The sequence below is a fragment of the Oncorhynchus clarkii genome, chromosome 18, assembly GCF_045791955.1.
Source record: "Oncorhynchus clarkii lewisi isolate Uvic-CL-2024 chromosome 18, UVic_Ocla_1.0, whole genome shotgun sequence".
In the NCBI taxonomy this organism is placed as follows: Eukaryota; Metazoa; Chordata; class Actinopteri; order Salmoniformes; family Salmonidae; genus Oncorhynchus; species Oncorhynchus clarkii.
Genome location: NC_092164.1, coordinates 21,336,412 through 21,359,242, shown reverse-complemented (window position 1 = coordinate 21,359,242; position 22,831 = coordinate 21,336,412). Strand labels below are relative to the sequence as shown.

Here is a 22,831-nt window from a genome sequence, read left to right as displayed (position 1 = left end):
ATCAAAGCTGGGACCGAGAGACTGAAAAACAGCTTCTATCTCAAGGCTATCAGACTGTTAAACAGCCACCACTAACATTGAGTGGCTGCTGCCAACACACTGACACTGACTCAACTCCAGCCACTTTAATAATGGGAATTGATGGGAAATGATGTAAATATATCACTAGCCACTTTAAACAATGCTACCTTATATAATGTTACTTACCCTACATTATTCATCTCATATGCATACGTATATACTGTACTCTATATCATCGACTGTATCCTTATGTAATACATGTATCACTAGCCACTTTAACTATGCCACTTTGTTTACATACTCATCTCATATGTATATACTGTACTCGATACCATCTACTGTATCTGCCTATGCTGCTCTGTACCATCACTCATTCATATATCCTTATGTACATATTCTTTATCCCCTCACACTGTGTACAAGACAGTAGTTTTGGAATTGTTAGTTAGATTACTTGTTGGTTATTACTGCATTGTCGGAACTAGAAGCACAAGCATTTCGCTACACTCGCATTAACATCTGCTAACCATGTGTATGTGACAAATAAAATTTGATTTGATTTGATTTGATTTCTTCGAGGCGAGAAAGCAGCCATGGACGAGCGAGTGTGGCCGAGAACAGACCTCCTCTCCCTCCTGTGTTCCTGTAGGCGCCCATCGCCGGGGTAGGCTGGACAAAATCACCACTGGTAGGGGGATTACTGAGCGTCCGGGAGGTCTCCGTTGTGGCATGATGCCTGATAGATAGTCCACGGAATTGCTCCAGTAATGATTTGAAACCCTGGTCATGGCATTCTGCCAAAGTATGTACTTCCATAAGCTTCTGGAGTAGCTCCTAATTTCTCCCAATGGTGGCTCCATGCAGGGAGACAGTGTTGAGGAGCTAGTCCGACTCTGCTGGGTCAGTCATGGCCAGTTCATTCTATAACGACACAGGACGAGACCCAAATGCAGACACAGGAGGCAGATGGTTCGAGTCTCTGATATTTATTAATAGACAAGGGGCAGGCAAGAGGCAGGTCGAGGACAGGCAGAAGTTCGTAAACTAGGTCAGAGTCAGATGGGTACAGGATGGCAGGCAGGCTCGAGGTCAGGGCAGGCAGAATGGTATGGCAGGCGGGCTCAGGGTCAGGGCAGGCAGAAAAGGTTGGTACCGGGAGGACTAGAAAACAGGGACTAGAAAAACCCGCTGGTAGGCTTGACGAGACAAGACGAACTGGCAACAGACAAACAGAACCACCGGTATAAATACACAGGGGATAATGGGAACAAATGGGAAATACCTGGTGGGGGGGTGGAGACAAGCACAAGACAGGTGAAACAGATCCGTGTGACAGCCACATATGTCTCATGTTTTGAGGGAGCGTGCATTTGGCATGCTGACTGCAGGAATGTCCACCAGAGCTGGTGTCATATAATTGAATGTTAATTTCTCTACCATAAGCCGCCTCCAACGTCGTTTTGGGAATTTGGAAGTACGTTCAATCGGCCTCACAAACGCAGACCCTGTGTATGGCGTCATGTGAGTGAGCAATTTGCTGATGTCAATGTTGGGAACAGAGTGCCCCAAGGTGGCGATAGGGTTATGGTATGGGCAGGCATAAGCTAAGGACAATGAACACAATTGCATTATATTGATGGAAATTTGAATGCACAGAGATCCAGTGAAGGCCAATTGAGGCCAATTGTCATGCCATTCATTCGCTGCCATCAGCTCATGTTTCAGCATGGTAATGCACAGATTAGGGCCTAATGAAGTTATTGCATTTGACTGATTTCATGATTTGAACTGTAACTCAGTAAAATCTTTGAAATTGTTGCGTTTATATTGTATGTAAAGTATAATTGCAACCTTTAGGGTAGTCAGTAACCTACTGTCGGGACAGCGCTGGCTAGGACAGTACCTGCAGTCCAACAAAAGAATTCAATCAAGTGCAGATGAAGGATTTACGCTTTATCAGAGGTGTTAGCCTAATTTAAACTCAAACAACTAGCAAGCTGTTCCTCTCCTGAACACTGTCACTGTTGAAACACTGTGTGGATATTGACGTGAAACCACACCTGTCCTAAGAATAGAGGGCCAGCATTCGGCGAGAAACCTCAGAAACAGCACCTTTCCTGTCTGCTATCAATGTGAGGCCTAGGTCTCTATAAGCAGGCAGGGAGATGCAGAGGAAGGTGGATCGTGAGGACTAATGGGCCAGTCAGGACCATGGGGAATGAGTGGAGGTACAGATATAGGATCTTCATTTACTATAGCAGGAAAATAATCCTACAGCAACAGGACATTTGAATTGTTAATTGGATTGAAATTGACTGACATTTTTCACAAGTTAAAATCCCGTCTAAAATGAATTTCAAAGTAGGAAATGACAAACGTCAACCTCCTGCAACAGGTTGATCAAATGAATATCCTACATCTCTATAGATTCCTCAGCTTTTGTAGATGGTCTGTATATAAAAATAGAAAAACACAAAGGCCTAGAGAACCAGGTTAAGAAAGGGATGAGCCGCAGGAGCCTGGAAGAAAGAAAAGGAAACAGAGAGAGAGAGAGAGAACACGGAGAGAGAGAAAGAAAATGTGAGGGCGAGTCAGGTACTTCAAGGCTATACACTGCACCAGTCTACTTCATTTCCATGTTCCATGTAAAAATAAAAAAAATCTATCTTTTATTTTATTTTTCTAATTATGGATGAAAAGAATGACTGTAGTTTAATCCCCCGGATGACAAAGTGTCTTTCTGGATTAAAGAAAATAATACAAATGAGGTCCACTGTGAATGTTTCTAGGGACTAAACGAGCGTTTCTCCCTAGCTGTAGGAGGAAAATTAAAGGCATTTGTCATGTTAGGACTGTGTGTGTGTGTGTGTGTGTGTGTGTGTGTGTGTGTGTGTGTGTGTGTGTGTGTGTGTGTGTGTGTGTGTGTGTGTGTGTGTGTTGGGTGGGAAGAACAAAGAAAAAGAAAGTGATGGATCAATGTAAAGTGCAGTAACTAAGCAACCAAGCTCAATAGCATGTCATAGCACTTTGCTGTAGTACTGGTACTACTGGCCATGCCTAGTGGATTGCTATTTACAGTCAGACTTCTTGGATGGCTTTAGCCGAAAGCCAGGGCCAAAATGTAAAGTTGGGTGGGTTTAGAAGCCTTAAGGATAATGATGCGGGGAATACCATGATTTAGTAGTAGAGCTAAAGAATTTGGCAGACGGGGACTGTCACATATGCCAACTTTACGGCAACCTCTTCCTGACTTTAAGATTGCACGGTACACACCCATCTATTACATAACATGAACATTAGGAGTTGCGATACATGAATGAATGAAACAAATGAATAAACGAAAGAACAAACAAATGAACAAATGAAACGATGGACAGATTTGATATAATCTTTGCTTACATACTGTCCACGCACCAATACATCTTAATCTGAAAACCTGAGCCATCTACTGTACCTGTGAGGAGACTGTGCTAGTACCTAATAGTAATAGGATGGTTTTACAGCGTCTAAAACCCCTACTTGACCATGGGAATAGAAAAGAGCTACACCGGGTATACAGCTATGCACTGATTGAGCCTTGCCTGTAGTATACAACCCATTTTAAAATCAGCTTCGTTTATCAAAAGAGGCTGTGCGCAGGTCCCAAATGGCACCCTATTCCCTATTTAGTGCACTACTTTTGACCCGGGTCAAAAGTAGTGCAGAAAATAGGGAATAGGGTGCCATTTGGGACGCATGGGCCCTCTGTACTCTCCATCTCTCCACTTCATACAGATAACCTTGTGTTAGTAATGCATGGACGACAATAGAGAACCCAGCTCCTAAAAGCACTTCAGTTCACCACAGCTCTAATCGGTTGAAGACTGAGAGAGTCATGAGTGTCATCATTCCACAGACTTCAATGACTGTTTATTACAGCACTCTTGTAGATTATGTACGCATCACAATATAGTTTTAACATCAATTTAACCATTTTATGAATTTAGATGGGGAATAGTGTCAAAAGGGCACATTTTTGACCTGTGATGTTTATTTGCTGGTGATTTCAATATTTTATTGTTCCTTGTAGTACAGCACACTAGTTATGAGTTCATCTTAAAAAGAGTGCCTGCTATCAATGCAATATACAGTAGTAAGTCAAAAAAGCATAAGAAGGAGATCCCACGTCTCAAATATGACGTTGCATTGACCCCCGCATTTCGTCTTAGCAGCAGCAGCATGGTCAGGTCAGACATTTTCCGTGCTACTCCACAGACCTATACAAACGTAGGATCTTAATTTGTTCCAGTTTGCTATAGCAGGAAAATAATCCTGCAGTAACAGGAAATATACATTATTAAGTGGATTATAATTAATGGATTTTTTTGTGGAGGTTGATACATTTTTCATTAGGGCAATCAAGTCAAAAAATGTCAAATTGGAATTGACAAACTTCATAAGCATTTTTAACTCTCAAATAGACACCTTTTAAATATCCTGCAACAGTTCTCCTGTAACAGGGTGATCAAATTACAATCCTACATCTGTACAAACATACACACACTCCCTCCTCCCCACACCCTACCACATCCGTCCTACTTATCATGAACATTATTTGATAAGACTTAGTTTTTCTGTGCTGCTTGAAAAAAAGGTCAACTGTGGGCCAAGAGAGTAAAGGCAAGATGCACTTTCCATCGTCCTTCATATCCCCTGTGAGCTCGGCTGCACAGGAAAGCAGTTTTATCTGGTGGTGAAGTGGGATGTGTGGGTGTTGGAATGAGAAATAGAGCCTGTGGTCACAGTGCTCAGACAACTGGCTATACTGTAGTGGCTGTATCGGTATGCTCTGTATGTAAATGACTCAAATGCAAATGTTTTCTGAGTGTCTGGCCTTTTTTTGTTAGGACAAACCTAGTCTGTAATTTCAAAGTGAAATTCTAAACTTTTAGAAGGCTTTTTAAAACTCAAATACACTACAAGTTTCCATTTCCTGCTGAGCAGAAAAATATCTCAGCAACAAAAGAGTGATCAACTTAAGATCCTACATCTGTAGGGGCAGTTCAATCAGCTAGTTAATCTGGCTATATACGGCCGATGGTGTGACAAAGCCCAGGGTTTACTATAGTGTGGCATGGCGTGACCCTGCCCAGGGCATTCCTATTAGCTTCCCTGGGACTATCCATCTGCGCTGTCCGCTTCTGAAAGGTCAAAGTACAGCTGAGCTATTTCAGGCCAGCACTTAAACCAGGCAGGCAGGCAGGAAACACCCATTAGAATAGCAGAATACATGGGGCGCCATTTCGAAACTTGGTTGTGCATAAGCATTTTTTATTTTTCTTGTTATGCCAGTCACTGCCAGTCTCTCAATTAGCCCATGTCAGCATTAAAAAAAAGGTAAATAAGTCTAGCCAGCTATTTAAACTTGTTGTGGTGGCGGCAGGTAGCCTAGAGGTTAAGAGTGTTGGACCAGTGACCGGACAGTTGTGGTTTGAATCCCTGAGCCGACGAGGAGAGAAATCTGTCGATGTGCCCTTGAGCAAGGAACCATAATTGCGGCTAAAAGTCACTCTGGATAAGAGCGTCTGCTAAATGACTCAAATGTAAATGTAGTAATCATGGCTGAATTACCGACCAGGCACGAAGGGCCATTGACTTTGTTAGTCACTCTCACTCAAATATTATATTAACATGGCATAAGTCATTGCAAAATGTGTCAAATTTCTGTAAATTATCTTTAAAACTGCTAATTAATTTGCTCCACCCCATGGCAAAATGTGTAGAATTACAGGAAATTATCTGTAAAACTGCCACTTTTTCTCTCCGCCCCATGGCAAAATGTGTAGAATTGCATATAATTAGTTATACAATTGCTAAATGTTCTCTCTGCCCCATAGCAAATGTGTAGAATTGCATATAATTAGTTATACAATTGCTAAGATTTCTCTCTGCCCCATAGCAAAATGTGTAGAACTGCATATAATTAGTTATACAATTGCTAAATGTTCTCTCTGCCCCATAGCAAATGTGTAGAATTGCATATAATTAGTTATACAATTGCTAAAATTTCTCTCTGCCCCATAGCAAAATGTGTAGAACTGCATATAATTAGTTATACAATTGCTAAATGTTCTCTCCGCCCCACAGCAAAATGTGTAGAATTGCAGAAAATGTGCTTTAAAATTGCAAAAGAAATTCTATGCCCCATGGCAAAATGTGTGGAATTGTACTTTAACTCTAACTTTTTCTCTCTGCCGTCAAGAGGGGGGCCACCAAAATGTTTTGCCAGCGAGGCATGGGGGCCCCCCAACCAAATCTCGCAGAGGGCCCCCAAAAAGTATAGGGGATGGCCCTGCCTGACCATAGTCTGCTTTTAGGTCTAATTGGTAAGTGATAATACAACCCTGGGAGCCCTGGCGAGGTGGTACAGTAGGATAGCCCAGGTGCTGAGGCCACAGGCCACGTGCCAAGTTAGCAAAGGTAATTAAGGGCCTGGTTACCAGAGGTAATTAAGGACCAGGTTACGAAAGGTCATTAAGGACAAGCAATTTGATTAAAGGATATAGACCTTTTGGCCCTCCACCTAGTTTAACTGAACCAGGTTTAGCTCCTCCGGTTTCAGGATTCAGGTCATTCCTTATTGCAGCGCCGTCGTTGTGGCTGGATTCTGTGTTCTTTCCTTGTTCCATAGGTACCATCCTACAGAATACTGTGCAAGCTCAATTGTCACTTTAGAGGAATTGATTTGGTAGTTTACTGAGTTGGAGGTTTGATAAATAGTGCTGTCATTGACTCATACTCAGATCATAAGAAGTCTGGGCCTAGTAATGTTTATACGTATGGGATCTGTGCCGTTGTATTATTCGTGTGGCAAAGAGTAATACACTAAATATCAACACATGGAATTTTACTCACAGCTTCCAAACTTCAAAGGGCAAGCATGAGCATCCATTGGGAAGTCCTCCAACTGCATGGGACACTCCGCCGATATGGTTAACCTAGAGAGAGACACAAAAGATCAAGACAATAAACCCAAATCCCCTACAGATATACTACATATAATAATCCTGTTATTTCACATTTCAAATCCGCCGTCATCATCAACATCTTCATCTCCAGTGCTAATGTTAGTTGCATAGATAGCACAATGCCTGTACGATTACATCACAGGACGTTTTTTTCCCTTGTAGTATTTCTAGACAGAATCACCAAGAATTCACCCTGAGCCAATCACATGGCATTACATTTGAATATACTGCCATCTTGTGGTGGTTGTATTATTTGTGAATTCCCAGCTGTCATTCACTTCAAATCCCCCATGTACTGTCCGTCAAGAGTGTATTCACAGAGAACATGTCCACAAAGTAACCACATATAGTGACACATGTAAACACGTTGATATGACAATGAAATGAGGACACCTCTCGTCCTTGAGGACCATATGGACTCCGGTTGTGTTCACTTCACTGCATCCTTATTCAATGTTATTACTTTGCGTATGTTGCGTCAAAGACAGCTGACATGTTTTAAGATCTTATTGGATCATAGGAGGACCAACTCTAATTCTCATTGGTCTGTATTGTGAACAGGGAAGGCTGCCATCATGTGGTTACAAGAGAAACTGCAGGACTGGAAATTGAAGAACCTGATTTTCTGTCTCACAAGGAAAGCATATTGGTATACAGGTTTGATTAGCTATATCCTAATGTAGGTCCATGCATAGAGAGCTGCCTTTTTCCCTTTCAAAATTAGTGCTACAAATGCCCCCTCAAATGCCCCCTACATGTAACCGGTGCCATCTATTCTAAATCATCCCCATTAGTCATTTTGTTTTGCATTTACAGTTATGCACCTGCATTTCTTGTGTGATTAACATTATAACATTTACTTGTTACGTGTTGATGTCACCAGTGCACCTCAAAGGAATGAACATGGCAAAAAGACTGCACTAGTTTCTTAATATGCATATTTCCTGCATCAGAGGCACAGTTTGCTCTGGATATAAGAATACTGCATGATGCTCACTTGCTTCAACCTCTTCTGAAGGTTTCTGAAAACTCTGTTGCTCTCGGGCTAATGTTTCGGGAATCGGGGGGGTGAGAATGCAATCACATTTAGTCATTATCTCCACTGGAGAGAAGGAGCCCTCCCCTGATGTCGGTGGATTCTGAAAGGCTGGACCATGCAATAAATCTAGGTAGCGCGTTAATCTCTTTCCTGGTAATGGAAATACATTAGGAGACAGTAGTAAAACCGGAGCGATTAAAAGCAGAAACGTCCTGATGTTTCATTTCCTGAGTCGTTGGGAAATCTATTACCTTTTTAAAATGATGGGCCTGGTATCTGCTTCTTCTTCTTCTTCTTCTTTCACTCATCAGACTTTGATTCCAGCGACGGCGATGCCTGATCGTGCCAAATAGTGCCCGGTCACATGGCCATAAGGGGTTAATATGGTTCATCTATTCCTCTTGCATCTATTTATCTGGCATTAAGATGATTTTAGTGGGTGTTATTGATCTGGACTAACTGATACCTCCTAAAATGATACCAGGAAGTCCTGATCTATTCGTATGATTGCTATTGGTTGTCATCACTTTCGGTTCCTGTCTATTATGAATCCAATGGTGAATATTTAATCTAACCTGCCACATATTGGTCAGTGTCCGATAACACACAAAATACAGCATCACAAAGAACAAAAGAACAGAAAATTGTCTGAGCCTACGTTACCAAGAGCTGGGCTGAGTAGAATAGCTGTGCAGAGGCTTTTGTTACCTCCTACACACAGACAACAACAATAACCAAACCAGTTCAGGGCCATTTGTGAATCGTGGCTGGGTGTATTTCAGTGAGGGTAACATTAGCTTTTCAGACACAAAGCTCAGAAATTATCCTCTATAAGTCTAAGCCTTTGGGTGTGGTGGGGGAGGTTCAGCTAACATATGGAATTATTTTAAGATGGTCATACCATGGATCATTTAGCTATTTGATTTGGAATTGTAGGACCCCTGTAGGTATTCCCCTCCAACATTTTATTTGGTCTTTACTACTATAGCCTATAGAAACACATTGAATAACACAATCATAAATGGCCAAACAGACAGTCCAAAAATAAAAGGGGGAATAAGATTTTGACACACTTTATCTAAGAGATATAAGAAAGCTACAGTAAGGAAATACTTTTGTTTTGTGGACACGCATTTAACCACCTTTTTTTGTTGGCACAAAACTAACTCCATACTTCCATTCATTTATTTTTTTACCAGTTACCTTCAGACGAGTGACACTTGCGGAGATCGTAAATCCAAAATGGAGAACACCATCGTATTTGTGAGAATATCTCCTTTCCATAGCGGGGTCATATTAGTTTGTAGCCCAAATCGTTCAGACGCTCGTGAGAAGACCAATTTTTCGGGATGTCACATGGTCTGAAAAACGCAGCCCATTCAAAGAAACATATACCTAGCTTAAAGGGGATATCTGGCCAGGTCGCAGTTGCAAATGAGAACTTGTTCTCAACTAGCCTACCTGGTTAAATAAAGGTGAAATAAAAAAATAAAAAATAAAAATTATGTTACTTAGTTTGACGCACGAGTGCTTCAAGACTGCTTCGATCACGTGGACTGGGATATGTTCCGGGTAGCTTCAGACAACAGCATTGACCTATACGCTGACTCGGTGAGCAAGTTTATTAGCAAGTGCATCGGTGATGTTGTACCCACTGTTACTATTAAAACCTCCCTAACCAGAAACAGTAGATTGATGGCAGCATTCGCGCAAAACTGAAAGCGCGAACCACCGCTGTTAATCATGGCAAGGCGACTGGAAACATGACCGAATACAAAGAGTGTAGCTATTCCCTTCTCAAGGCAATCAAACAAGCAAAGCGTCAGTACAGAGATAAAGTAGAGTCACAATTCAACGGCTCAAACACGAGACGTATATGGCAGGGTCTACAGTCAATCACGGATTACAAAAAGAAAACCAGCCCCGTCGCAGACATCGATGTCTTGCTCCCAGACAAACTAAACAACTTCTTTGCTCGCTTTGAGGACAATACAGTGTCACTGACACGGCCCACAACCGAAGCCTGTGGGCTCTCCTTCACCGTGGCCAATGTGAGTAAAACATTTAAACGCGTTAACCTTCGCAAGGCTGCCGGCCTAGACGGCATCCCTAGCCGCATCCTCAGAGCATGTGCAGGCCAGGTGGCTGGTGTGTTTACGGACATATTCAATCAATCCCTATCCCAGTCTCCTGTGCCCACATACTTCAAGATGGCCACCATTGTTCCTGTTCCCAAAAAAGCTAAGGTAACTGAACTAAATGACTATAGCCCCATAGCACTCAATTCTGTCATCATGAACGGCTTTGAGAGACTAGTCAAAGATCATATCACCTCCACCCTACCCGATACCCTAGACCAGGGGTGTCAAAGTCAAATGGACGGAGGGCCAAATAAAAAAATCAGCTACAAGACGAGGGCCGGACTGTTCGAATGTTCATTGAAAAATTTTTAAATGACGCATATAGTCTAGTGAACCTAATTGAACCTACTGAAAACCTAACAAATATATTACAATATGATCAGATAAATAAAGCAATATTTTCTTATGGCTCTGTCAGTAATCTTTAATTTTCAACAGACACAAAAGACAAATTTCCTTTATATAAATATCCCCATAACATGAACATTAAATGAAAGAAACCGGTATTCAAGGCACCATCAGTAGACTATATTTTCTATTTTAGCAAAAGTGGGCTAAATTTACTTCAAAGAAAAAACAATAATAGCAATTTTCTATCATCCACTCAACTGAAATATTTTTAAAATATAATTGGATTGAAATACAAAAAAATAAAGTGCAAAAATCTATTAATCAAAAACAACACTTTGTTTAAGGAGAAGTAACATGCAGTGAAAACAAATATTACATTTTAACTTTTAAACTTGAACTGAGTAAAAACTCTAAATATGTGATTGCACAGTAATGTTCACTTGTTTGAGGTTGAGGGTGATACTTGGTGGTGTCCCATCTTTTCCACAAGTTCATCAATGTTCGGGGTAAGGCTCTGAGCTGAAGAAATCCTCAGAATTGAGTGGAGGTGTTCAGCAGTAAGTCGACTTCTGTGTGATGTTTTGTTCAGGTTCATCAAAGAAAACAGTTGTTCACACAGGTATGTGCTGCCAAACATAGACAACGTTTGAGCAGCCTGGATGCGCAGCTGGGGCATTGTGCCGGGGAGGAAACGGGCGAACTCCGCAGCACCCACTGCCGCATATTTTGCCCTCAGTGCATCATTGCATTGGAGGTCAATCAACTCCATTTGGAGGTTTGGTGGTGAGCTTTCCACGTCAACAGCAAATGGGTTACCGAGCAGTTCCAACCTGCTTTTTTGTGCTTCAAAGTCAGCAAATCGGCGTCGAAAGTCAGCGGCAAGCATACCTATTTTATCAGCCAACTGTGTGCTCGGGAACGCACTGGTAGAGAGCTTCTCTTTCATGGTCTGGCAGCTGGGAAAGTGGCTCAAATTTTCTTTCCGCATCTGCGTCTCCCACAGAGTCAGTTTGGTTTTAAATGCCTTCACTGTACTGTACATATCAGAGATGACACGATCCCGACCCTGCAGCTGCAAGTTTATTGCATTCAGATGACTCGTAATGTCACACAGAAAAGCCATTTCACACAGAAACATTTCGTCTCGGAGTTGTGTTGTGTCTTTCCCTTTGCTGTCCAAGAACAGACAAATCTCCTCACGAAGCTCGAAACATCTTTGAAGCACCTTTCCCTGGCTTAGCCATCGCACCTCTGTGTGATAAGGCAAATCACCATGCTCCGTTTCTAACTCCGTCAGAAATGCCTTGAACTGGCGGTGATTCAAACCTTTGGCTCTGATAAAGTTAACTGTGCGCGTGATGATGCTCATTACATGCTCCATTTTCAAGGCTTTACCGCACAACGCTTCCTGGTGTATGATACAATGATAAGCTGTCAGCTCACCTGTCGCGTTTTCCTCTTGCATCTTTTCCCGTATCTTCGCCACCAGTCCGCTCCTGTGTCCACACATCGCAGGTGCTCCGTCGGTTGTCAAACCCACGAGTTTTTCCCAAGGCAGCTCCATCTCATTTACACATCTTGACACCTCTTCATACAAATCATGCCCCGTAGTTGTGCCATGCATAGGACGTAAAGCCAAAAACTCCTCTGTCACGCTTAGGTTGGAGTCCACTCCGCGGATGAAAATTGACAACTGGGCAATGTCAGAAATGTCGGTGCTCTCATCCACAGCCAAGGAATATGCAATAAAATCTTTTCCCTTTTTCACAAGCTGCTCTTTTAGATTGATGGACAACTGGTCTACTCTCTCGGCAATGGTGTTTCTGCTCAGACTCACATTTAAAAAGAGTTGCCTTTTTTCTGGGCAAACTTCGTCACAAACTTTAATCATGCAGTTTTTGATGAAATCCCCCTCCGTAAATGGCCGGGCTGATTTAGCGATCTCTTCTGCCAAAATAAAACTGGCCTTGACAGCAGCCTGGCCTTGTGATTTGGCTTTTTTGAACAGAGCCTGTCGAGATTTGAGGCCTCGTTTTAATTCCTCTGCCTTTTGTAGCCTTTGTTCCATGTCCATATTCTTGTTTTTGTCCGCGTGTTTCGTTTCATAATGTCGTCTCAGATTATACTCTTTCAGTACCGCCACACTTTCTCCACACAGAAGACACACAGGTTTTCCAGCTACCTTCGTGAACATATACTCCGACTCCCACCTTGTTTGAAACCCCCGGTTCTCAGTATCCACCTTCCGTTTTGCCATTTTTGATGGGTATCTGAAAGTTAATTTTACTGTGATGCTGACGACTGCTGTGCCAATAAATATTGAAATGAAGCAGCCTACTGCTCGGTGCGTCACCTTTGCATTGTGGGAAATGTAGTATTGGTGCGTGTAAAAGATCTGCGGGCTGCCGGCTTGCTGCGGGCCGGTTCTAATAATAAATCAAGATCATCCCAGGGGCCGTAAAAAACCTTCTTGCGGGCCGGATGTGGCCCGCGGGCCTTGACTCTGACATATGTGCCCTAGACCCACTCCAATTTGCTTACCGCCCCAATATGTCCACAGACTACGCAATCGCCATCACACTGCCCTATCCCATCTGGACAAGATAAATACCTATGTAAGAATGCTGTTCATTGACTACAGCTCAGCATTTAACACCATAGTACCCTCCAAACTTGTCATTAAGCTTGAGACCCTGGGTCTCGACCCCGCCCTGTGCAACTGGTTTCTATACTTTCTGACGGGCCGCCTCCAGGTGGTGTGTGCTGATACTCAACGCTGGGGCCCCACAAGGGTGCGTTCTCAGCCCTCTCGTGTCCTCCCTGTTCACCCATGACTGCGTGGCCATGCATGCCTCCAACTCAATCATCAAGTTTGCAGACGTCACTACAGTGGTAAGCAATGATGAGACGGCCTACAGGGAGGAGGTGAGGGCCCTCGGAGTGTGGTGTCAGGAAAAAAACTTCTCACTCCGTCAACAAAACAAAGGAGATGATTGTGGACTTCAGGAAACAGCATCTCCACTTTGACGGAACAGTAGTGGAGAAGGTGGAAAGTTTTAAGTTCTTCGGTGTACACATCACGGACAAACTGAAATGGTCCACCCACATAGACAGCGTGGTGAAGAAGGCGCAACAGTGCATATTCAACCTCAGGAGGCTGAAGAAATTTGGCTTGTCACCTAAAACACTCAAAAACATTTACAGATGCACAATCGAGAGCATCCTGTCAGGCTGTATCACCACGTGGTACGGCAACTGCTCCGCCCACAAACGTAAGGCTCTCCAGAGGGTAGTGCGGTCTGCACAAAGCATCACCGGGGGCAAACTACCTGCCCTCCAGGACACCTACAGTACCCGATGTCACAGGAAGGCCAAAAAGATCATCAAGGACAACCACCATCCGAGCCACTGCCTGTTCACCCTACTATCATTCAGAAGGCGAGGTCAGTACAAGTGCAACAAAGCTGGGACCGAGAGACTGAAAAACATCTCAAGGCCATCAGACTGTTAAACAGCCATCACTAACATAGAGTGGCTGCTGCTAACATACAGACTCAAATCTCTGTCCACTTTAATACATTTAATAAATGGATTTAATAAAGGTATCACTAATCACTTTAAATAACGCCACTTTAATAATGCATACATATCCTACATTACTCATCTCATATACAGTGGGGCAAAAAAGTATTTAGTCAACCACCAATTGTGCAAGTTCTCCCACTTAAAAAGATGAGAGAGGCCTGTAATGTTCATCATAGGTACACTTCAACTATGACAGACAAAATGAGAAAAGAAAATCCAGAAAATCACATTGTAGGATTTTTAATGAATTTATTTGCAAATGATGGTGGAAAATAAGTATTTGGTCAATCACAAAAGTTTATCTCAATACTTTGTTATATACCCTTTGTTGGCAATGACAGAGGTCAAAAGTTTTCTGGAAGGTTTTCACACACTGTTGCTGGTATTTTGGCCCATTCCTCCATGCAGATCTCCTCTAGAGCAGTGATGTTTTGGGGCTGTTGCTGGGCCACACAGACTTTCAACTCCCTCCAAAGATTTTCTATGGTGTTGAGATCTGGAGACTGGCTAGGCCACTCCAGGACCTTGAAATGCTTCTTACGAAGCCACTCCTTCGTTGCCCGGGCGGTGTGTTTGGGATCATTGTCATGCTGAAATACCCAGCCACATTTCATTTTCAATGCCCTTGCTGATGGTAGGCTTTGTTACTTTGGTCCCAGCTCTCTGCAGGTCATTCACTAGGTCCCCTCGTGTGGTTCTGGGATTTTTGCTCACCGTTCTTGTGATCATTTTGACCCCACGGGTGAGAGCTTGCGTAGAGCCCCAGATCGAGGGAGATTATCAGTGGTCTTGTATGTCTTCCATTTCCTAATAATTGCTCCCACAGTTGATTTCTTCAAACCAAGCTGCTTACCTATTGCAGATGCAGTCTTCCCAGCCTGGTGCAGGTCTACAATTTTGTTTCTGGTGTCCTTTGACAGCTATTTGGTCTTGGCCATAGTGGAGTTTGGAGTGTGACTGTTTGAGGTTGTGGACAGGTGTCTTTTATACTGATAACAAGTTCAAACAGGTGCCATTAATACAGGTAACGAGTGGAGGACAGAGGAGCCACTTAAAGAAAAAGTTACAGGTCTGTGAGAGCCAGAAATCTTGCTTGTTTGTAGGTGACCAAATACTTATTTTCCACCATAATTTGCAAATAAATTCATTAAAAATCCTACAATGTGATTTTCTGGATTTTTTTTCTCATTTTGTCTGTCATAGTTAAAGTGTACCTATGATGAAAATTACAGACCTCTCTCATATTTTTAAGTGGGAGAACTTGCACAATTGGTGGCTGACTAAATACTTTTTTGCCCCACTGTATATATACTGCATTCTATACCATCTACTGCATCTTGCCTATGCCGCACGGCCATCGCTCATCCATGTATTTATATGTACATGTTCTCATTCATCCCTTTACATTTGTGTGTATAAGGTAGTTGTTGTGAATTTGTTCGATTACTTGTTAGATATTACTGCATTGTCGGGAACTAGAAGCACAAGCATTTCGTTACACTCGCATCAACATCTGCTAACCATGTGTATGTGACCAATAAAATGTGATTTGATTTGAATAGACCTGACACAATTCCCCACACTACATTACAGGCACTTCCTATCTGTTCATATGTGATACATTTCTATCTGAAATAGTACTGAACAGGCCCGTGGTTGGTACCTCATGGTGTAGAGCAGTGTTCCGTCATCCTTCAGTCTCAGTAGCTTGTTGGGCGTGGTCATGTTGTGGGCGATAGACTTTTTCCCATTGAGGAAGAATGTGTCTGGGGTCCAGATGTTACTGGCCAGGAGGTTGTTCAGAGGCAGCATCTCCATGGGTCCTTTGAAACACAGGCGCTCGTCTTTCCAGCTTTGTCGGAAAAACACATCGATGGTGTACTCCTAAGGTGGAGAAAGGCATGGTGTTGATATATGGTGATAACACTCCGAGTCAAAGCCCGTGGACACATGCAGATCTGCTATTTTAATTTGATCCCTCTGACTCAGAGAATGTTCCTGTGCAGGAGGAAATGCAATGTGTAGTGTACCTAAGGTTTAAAAAGGTTTTAAAGTATTTCATTTTGTATTATTTTATTTCATTAGATTTAGTATTTCTGACGAACCCTACCACCCCTCCCCTAATTGGAGTAAACTAACGAACAACAACACTTAAGCTTCTACTTCCAGCTTATACATGCTGCCTTCGGAAAGTATTGGCTTTTTCCACATTTTGTTACGTTAAAGACTCTTTTCTTTTAAACAGATTAAAAAATTATTATCCTTCCCAATCTACACACAATACCCCATAATGACAAAGCAAAAACAGTTTTTTAGACATTTTTGCAAAAACAAATATAAAAAAAAAAGTATTTACATAAGTATTCAGACACTATGCTATGAGACTCAAAATTGAGCTCAGGTGCATCCTGTTTCCATTGATCACCCTTGAGATGTTTCTACAACTTGATTGGGGTCCACCTGTGGTAAACTCAATTGATTGGACATGATTTGGAAAGGCACACAACTGTCTATATAAAGTCCCACAGTTGACAGTGCATGTCAGAGAAAAAAACCAAGCCATGAGGTTGAAGGAATTGTCCGTAGAGATCCGAGACAGGATTGTGTCGAGGCACAGATCTGGGGAAGGGTTCCAAAATAATTCTGCAGCATTGAAGGTCCCCAAGAACACAGTGGCCTCCATCATTCTTAAATGGAAGAAGTTTGGAACCACCAAGAATCTTTCTAGAGCTGGCCGCCCGGCCAAACTGAGCAATAGGTCGAGGGAGGTGACCAAGAACACAATGGTCACTCTGACAAAGGTCTAGAGTTCCTCTGTGGAGAAAGGAGAACCTTCCAGAAGGACAACCATCTTTAAAGCACTCCACCAGTCAGACCTTTGTGGAAGAGTGACCAGACGGAAGCCACTCATCAGTAAAAGGGACACATGACAGCGCACTTGGAGTTTGCCAAAAGGTACCTAAAGACTCTCAGACCATGAGAAACGAGATTCTCTGGTCTGATGAAACCAAGATTGAACTCTTTGGCCTGAATGCCAAGTATCACGTCTGGAGGAAACCTGGAACCATCCCTACGGTGAAGCATGGTAGTGGCAGCACTGGGAGATTAGTCAGGATCGAGGCAAAGATGAACAGAGCAAAGTACAGAGAAATCCTTGATGAAAAACTGCTCCAGAGTGCTTAGGACCTCAAACTGGGTTGAAGGTTCACCTTTCAACAGGACAACGACCCTAAGCACACAGCCAAGACAATGCAGGAATGGCTTCGGGACAAGTCTCTGAATGTCCTTGAGTGGCCCAGCCAGAGTCCGGACTTGAACCCGATGTAAAAGTGACATTTCAGTAGTTTTTTTATTATTATAAATTAGTAAAAAATGTGGAAAACCTGTTTTTGCTTTGTCGTTGTATTGTATTGTAGATTGAGGAGGGGGGGAAATAATTAAATACATTTAAGAATAAGGCTGTAACGTAACAAAATGTGGAAAAAGTCTAGGGGTCTGAATACTTTCCGAAGGCACTGTACATTTTACAGACACAATATATTTTACAATCTTTTGTTTGTTTTTACTCCTATCCTTCCACTACCCTCAACCCTTCCCGTCTATTTCCATCCAGTTTGATTTCTATTTGCCATATAATTTTAACTGTGCTTTTTCACAAAAGTTCTGAACCTTTCTATTCTCATAGGTTCTACAGAATGGGTGATTTGCAAGTGTAACAGGGTTATATTGGTGATTCCCCTTGCCACTTTATTGTTAAGCCAATGGGTTTGAGTTTTGTCTTGCCTTCACCTACTCAACATGGCATCTTATTGGCTGGTTTGCGTAGCTTTGCTTACGAGGGGGGATGTTCCAGTTAGAATCGTCCCAGTGAACAAGCACCAAACCAGCGTGCGTGAGTGCAGAGTTGGATGGTGAGCCGTGCATTGCATGACGTGCAATTTTGTGCTGTTCCTATCAGAATAAATCTCCATGACTAGTGCTACATGTTGGAGTTCCGTGTCGATGACTGATTGTACACAACGCAAGAAGAGTTCTGTTACACAAAGTCATAGTCAATCGATCAATAATATAATAATACTTTTTGCAAAAAAAAATCTTGAATTGACAATCTGTATAAACTATGAGGATAATAAGGTTTAAAGTTAGCAATTTTCACCTTAAAAATGTCAGACTTGATTTTCCCCTAACAAAAAGTTTATCAACGCCCACAAAAATGTCCATTAATTGTAATCCATGTAATAATTCACATTTCCTGTTGCTGCAGGATTCTTTTCCTGGTCAAATTAAAATATGAAACTGTAAAACTAGTCCTGGACAACAAAAATAAATACTAAAAGGAGATTCTCCATTGAAATAACATTTCAGTCCAGGACTGTGCTTAATCTGCATCCTGGAATCTGGCCCATGATGTATTTATTTATAATATATTGATTTATTACTTAACAAAAAAATATGAATACATGTCACTATATGCGCCTAGGATCATTGCTGTGTATTTTAACATTTACATGAGGGTGTGGTGTTACTCCGATCGCAAAGAATTACGTTACTGGACGTCATTGAAATGGTGCATAATGAAATGGGCTGTAAATTGACTCACCATTTCAGTATCTGAAACTGGGCCAAAGCTTGTGACAAATATATTGGTTTTGATCTCCGTGACCTTTTCTGTGGATAGAATGGGATTTGGAATATGACCGTGAACATGAAGAGACAAGGGACAGGGACAAATTCAATTTATGAGTAATCATCATCGAGATTTCCATTTGAAATCTTCACAGCCTTCAATGACAGAAACCATTCTGAGGAAGTGAGTGCAGCTCTGTTCTCCAACCCCAGTTGGCAAATCTATGTTGGATGTATCCGTGTTACATTAGCGACATTATGAAAAAATATTTAGAACGAGGGGGGAAAGGATTTTAAAAATCACTGTAAGACCAAATCGGAGGTAGAGCATTTTCTTTCCTCTAAGAGATGCAAGATATTTCTATCTTCCGGTAAAACACTCTTTGACTCCCTCTCTCTCTCGTCTGAATAGAGGTCTGGATCTCAAGGTTACTTTTTGCAGATGGAGGTGGTGGTCATGAGGGGGGCTGTGTGATATATGGCGTGTTGGCAGTGCAGTTCCTTCTCACTTAGGATTGATCTATTACTGTGATTGCTTTGCTCTTGGAATATATTCCAGTCAATGCAATTCTGTATATTAGAACAGTCTCTTTATTTTTCTCACTGAATCCAAGAAGTCTAGCAAGTGTGATTTTATAGAGGGGGAAAATGCTATTCTGGATCACAAATTATGTATGAGGCTAAGCATTGGCATACTGCAGTTTTGCGACCCCCCCTCCCCCCTGCAAGGTCCGATCAAGTTTAATAGCTTATCTCATGCTATTCTAAACATTTTGCCATGAGACTGAGAGAAAATGTTGCAGTTTTAAAGCTAATTTGCTAATCATTTTGCCATGGCGTATGATGTGTTCATATGCTTTCTGGGGAAGAGGGGGGTGGCCTCCAGGGTGCCCCCAACCAAAAAGAAAACGCCCCAGAGCCCTCTCCCTGCAAGTAAGGGGGTGTTTCCAAAACATATAGTTGGTCCCACGTGGGGTCACACAGCGCATCTCAGTATGGAGCGCACTATGCATTTATCGTCTCATCAGCTGGTAACTTTTTTTCTTGTGACAGGTTAATTTGCTGCGGCATAACCTGCATAGCATTTAGGCTACAGTAATATAATTGCATTAAATCAGTGCACACACAGGCACACTCTCTTAGTATTTCTCTTTCCCCCATCCAATCCCTTCAAGTTGCAAAAGAACCTAAATACATTCAGTATAAATTCAAACCAAGACAAACTGTAAGTTGAAACAGAAACATCCACATTTCACACTGTATTTCGGTTCTATAAATCTCTTACATCAGCATGCTACAATGGTCTTGCTGCACCTGGCTTGAGTGTACTCTGAGGAAATATAATGTCAAATAAGAGTATTACTGAATGACATTTGCCCCAAGAAAATGAATACGGATATAATACTGTATTGTGTTGTATTGCTTTGTACTGTAACCTCTAGTGATGTGAGTTTGGATCAGAGTGGTCTGTAAGTCGGTATACATTACCTCCAAGTCCTGGTCTGAGTCTGTTGTCGTAGCCGTCCAGCAGTCCGTCCAGTATCCGGGTGAAGATGGTGATGTTGTCATTAGCCTCTGCCTCTTTCAATGCCTCTGCTGTGGTCTGGCCACGACTGGGAAAGACACAACATCAATCAGGCTGGTTAGTTCCACATACTGTAACATGGAGACTGCTTGACGAGGCTAGTGTCGATGTAAATAAAGCACATCATCGTTGGACATGTACAGTATCTCTACTGTTCAAATGAGGATGTAATGCAGTGTATAGTCAGATTGGATGGTAGATGTTTCACTTACCCCACGTGACATGTAATACACACCAGCAAGACAGAGATCCACACGTGTTTCATTGTAGAAAAGCTGGGCATTTTGTCCTCTTTGTCTGGAATAACAACATATAATCCACAATCAGTACTTTCAGTAGTATGTATTGTCATCATACTTCTACTTCTCCTTCACCTTCTACACTATACTCCTACCAGAGTATTATTACTACAGTACTAGTATTACTATAGTACCATAATGATAAGTACTTTGGTGTTGTACTGTACCCCACCCTCCCCCAATACGCACACCTGACCACGCACACTTTCAACTAGCAGCCCTATAATGGACCTACAAGAGTAATCAGTAGGCTAACCTTGATACAATAACTGTTTGAAACTGTGAATATACCAATCATGTCTTTCTACATTCCTGGCCCACGTCCTTGTGTGCATTCATTTTGCCCAATGCTAAACACCTTGTTGCAGCAGTATTATAACATCTCCCCACTTTGCGGCAACTGTTCGTGTTCGCAGTTGCATTGTATTGGTGATCCTCACTGCGTATGAATTCGCAGGCAGTGCAATAGGTTTTCAATGTAGGCTAATGATGTACCCTCACTGTTCCCTTTCCCCAGACCCCCCCCCCCCCCCCCCACTCATACCCCCCTAACAAAAGAGGGAAGGAGAGTGGGGGTGCTTCTGATGCCATCCTCATGCATAAAAGAGGGTTGAAAATCAATTACCCGTAGAGAGAGCCATCATCTTGATCTAAATCCAGGTTAGAAAAGCGATACAAAACCCGCAGCAATGAAAGTCAAGGGTATGCTGCTGCTCCTTCAGAGGGATATAGATATACTCCGTTTATAGTTGCCACCGCAGTCAGTCTCGATCGTGTATTGTTCTCTCCTTTGATTTTGATTTGATTTTGATTATTGTTCTCTCCTGATTTGCTTGACTGACTTCCTACTCATATCAAGCGGATGTTTGCGTCTTGTGCCGCCACCTCCTTCGCGCCTTTTGGAGATGAGAGGTTTTAATGCCGAGTCCTCATCTTCGGTTGTGACAACAACGTTTTTCGTGTTACATACCCTTAGTGTCAAGGTATTTGTCCACTCAGAGCGGACTAGCGGCCCGGCGCCCCATCTTAGTCAGAAAACACACTCACCTCCAGTTGCTGCTCACATGCACACACTGCAACGATTTGCTAACCGGTGCGTTATCATAGGTGCGACAGTGAAAACGATCCTCCAGGAACTCCAAGCGTCACTTAACTTTCCCCTGTTATCTTACTTGCCACTGTAGGCTACACTAGCCTATGCATATTGCTGTAGTTAGTTAATAAAACGCCATCCTCTCCCGCAAGCTAATTAGCTGTCTAGTCGAAATCAATTTAATCAATGAGGGGCAGTGGGTTGATCCATCCTGAAGAGAAAAAAATAAGGCTATATCCCAAGGACCCAATAAAATAGTATACCTATTCACCTACATGTCCAATTTTGGTCCCCTCTGTTTACCTAGCCTTTTCTCTCATTCAGTGGGAAATGCGTCAGCTTTGTTGAAAAGAGAAGTACCGCTTATTATGGTTCTAATGCACATGGTACCGCTGCCTCCAGAGTACTGCCTTTGATTTCGACCCCGACCTATTATGCCACGATGACTCACCAGCCTAAGGTCCATCAATGAGAATTATTACGGTAATGATCAGAGGAAATCGAGAATAACCGCACTCAAATATGAAAAGAAGGACCGCAATAAATCAATGTCTATCAAAAGGTGTGATTACACAATCTTACTGAAAAAACACGTTTTTTTTTTTTTTTTTTTTACAGTTAGCCAACATCAAACAAAGTCGTTATACCAATTGCCATAAGAGGGTACTCTAACTCCATATTTTTTGACAGAACATTATACTGACTAATCATATTTCACTCTCCTGTAGCACGGTATTCAATTTCTACACCTTTTTACATTACAATCAATAGTTGACAGTTCAGTTTGACAGATCTATAATACGTGAATTATTTGCACCAAGTAGACACATGTCGCACTGTCTTGTAAATTGCCAGGTATATGTGAGTTATTTAAGTGGTGCTAAGGTGTTTCAGCCCCACGTTTGAACTGTACAGCTCCGTTTCACATAGCGCGTTCTGACCCTACATTAATTCCATCGGGTGGTGCTGTCCACGGTGCTGAAACAAACTTGAGCCTGTTAAAATACTTATTCCTAAAGTGCACTGCTTATCATATAAAGCACTTCCAGTGTTTGGGAAAGAGAGTATGCCAAGTGTGTGCCTA

General features: G+C 42.3%; 2 protein-coding genes across 3 annotated transcripts in view; one reads left to right on the top strand and one right to left on the bottom strand.

The window, feature by feature from the left end:
- LOC139373186 (gamma-aminobutyric acid receptor subunit alpha-5-like) overlaps positions 1–22,155 on the bottom strand; it is a 35,802-nt gene extending 13,647 nt beyond the window's left edge. Inside the window, exons 1-6 of the mRNA XM_071113364.1 lie at positions 21,280–22,155; positions 20,568–20,652; positions 20,259–20,383; positions 18,745–18,812; positions 15,808–16,028; positions 6,916–6,998 (exon numbers count right to left, since the gene is read on the bottom strand). Coding sequence (XP_070969465.1) covers positions 6,916–6,998; positions 15,808–16,028; positions 18,745–18,812; positions 20,259–20,383; positions 20,568–20,652; positions 21,280–21,298 — 601 coding nt within the window. The 5' untranslated portion in view covers positions 21,299–22,155. The remainder of the gene's footprint in view (positions 1–6,915; positions 6,999–15,807; positions 16,029–18,744; positions 18,813–20,258; positions 20,384–20,567; positions 20,653–21,279) is intronic.
- Positions 1–22,831, top strand: part of LOC139373185 (gamma-aminobutyric acid receptor subunit beta-3-like) — a 57,063-nt gene that overhangs the window by 7,352 nt on the left and 26,880 nt on the right. The window lies entirely within an intron of this gene.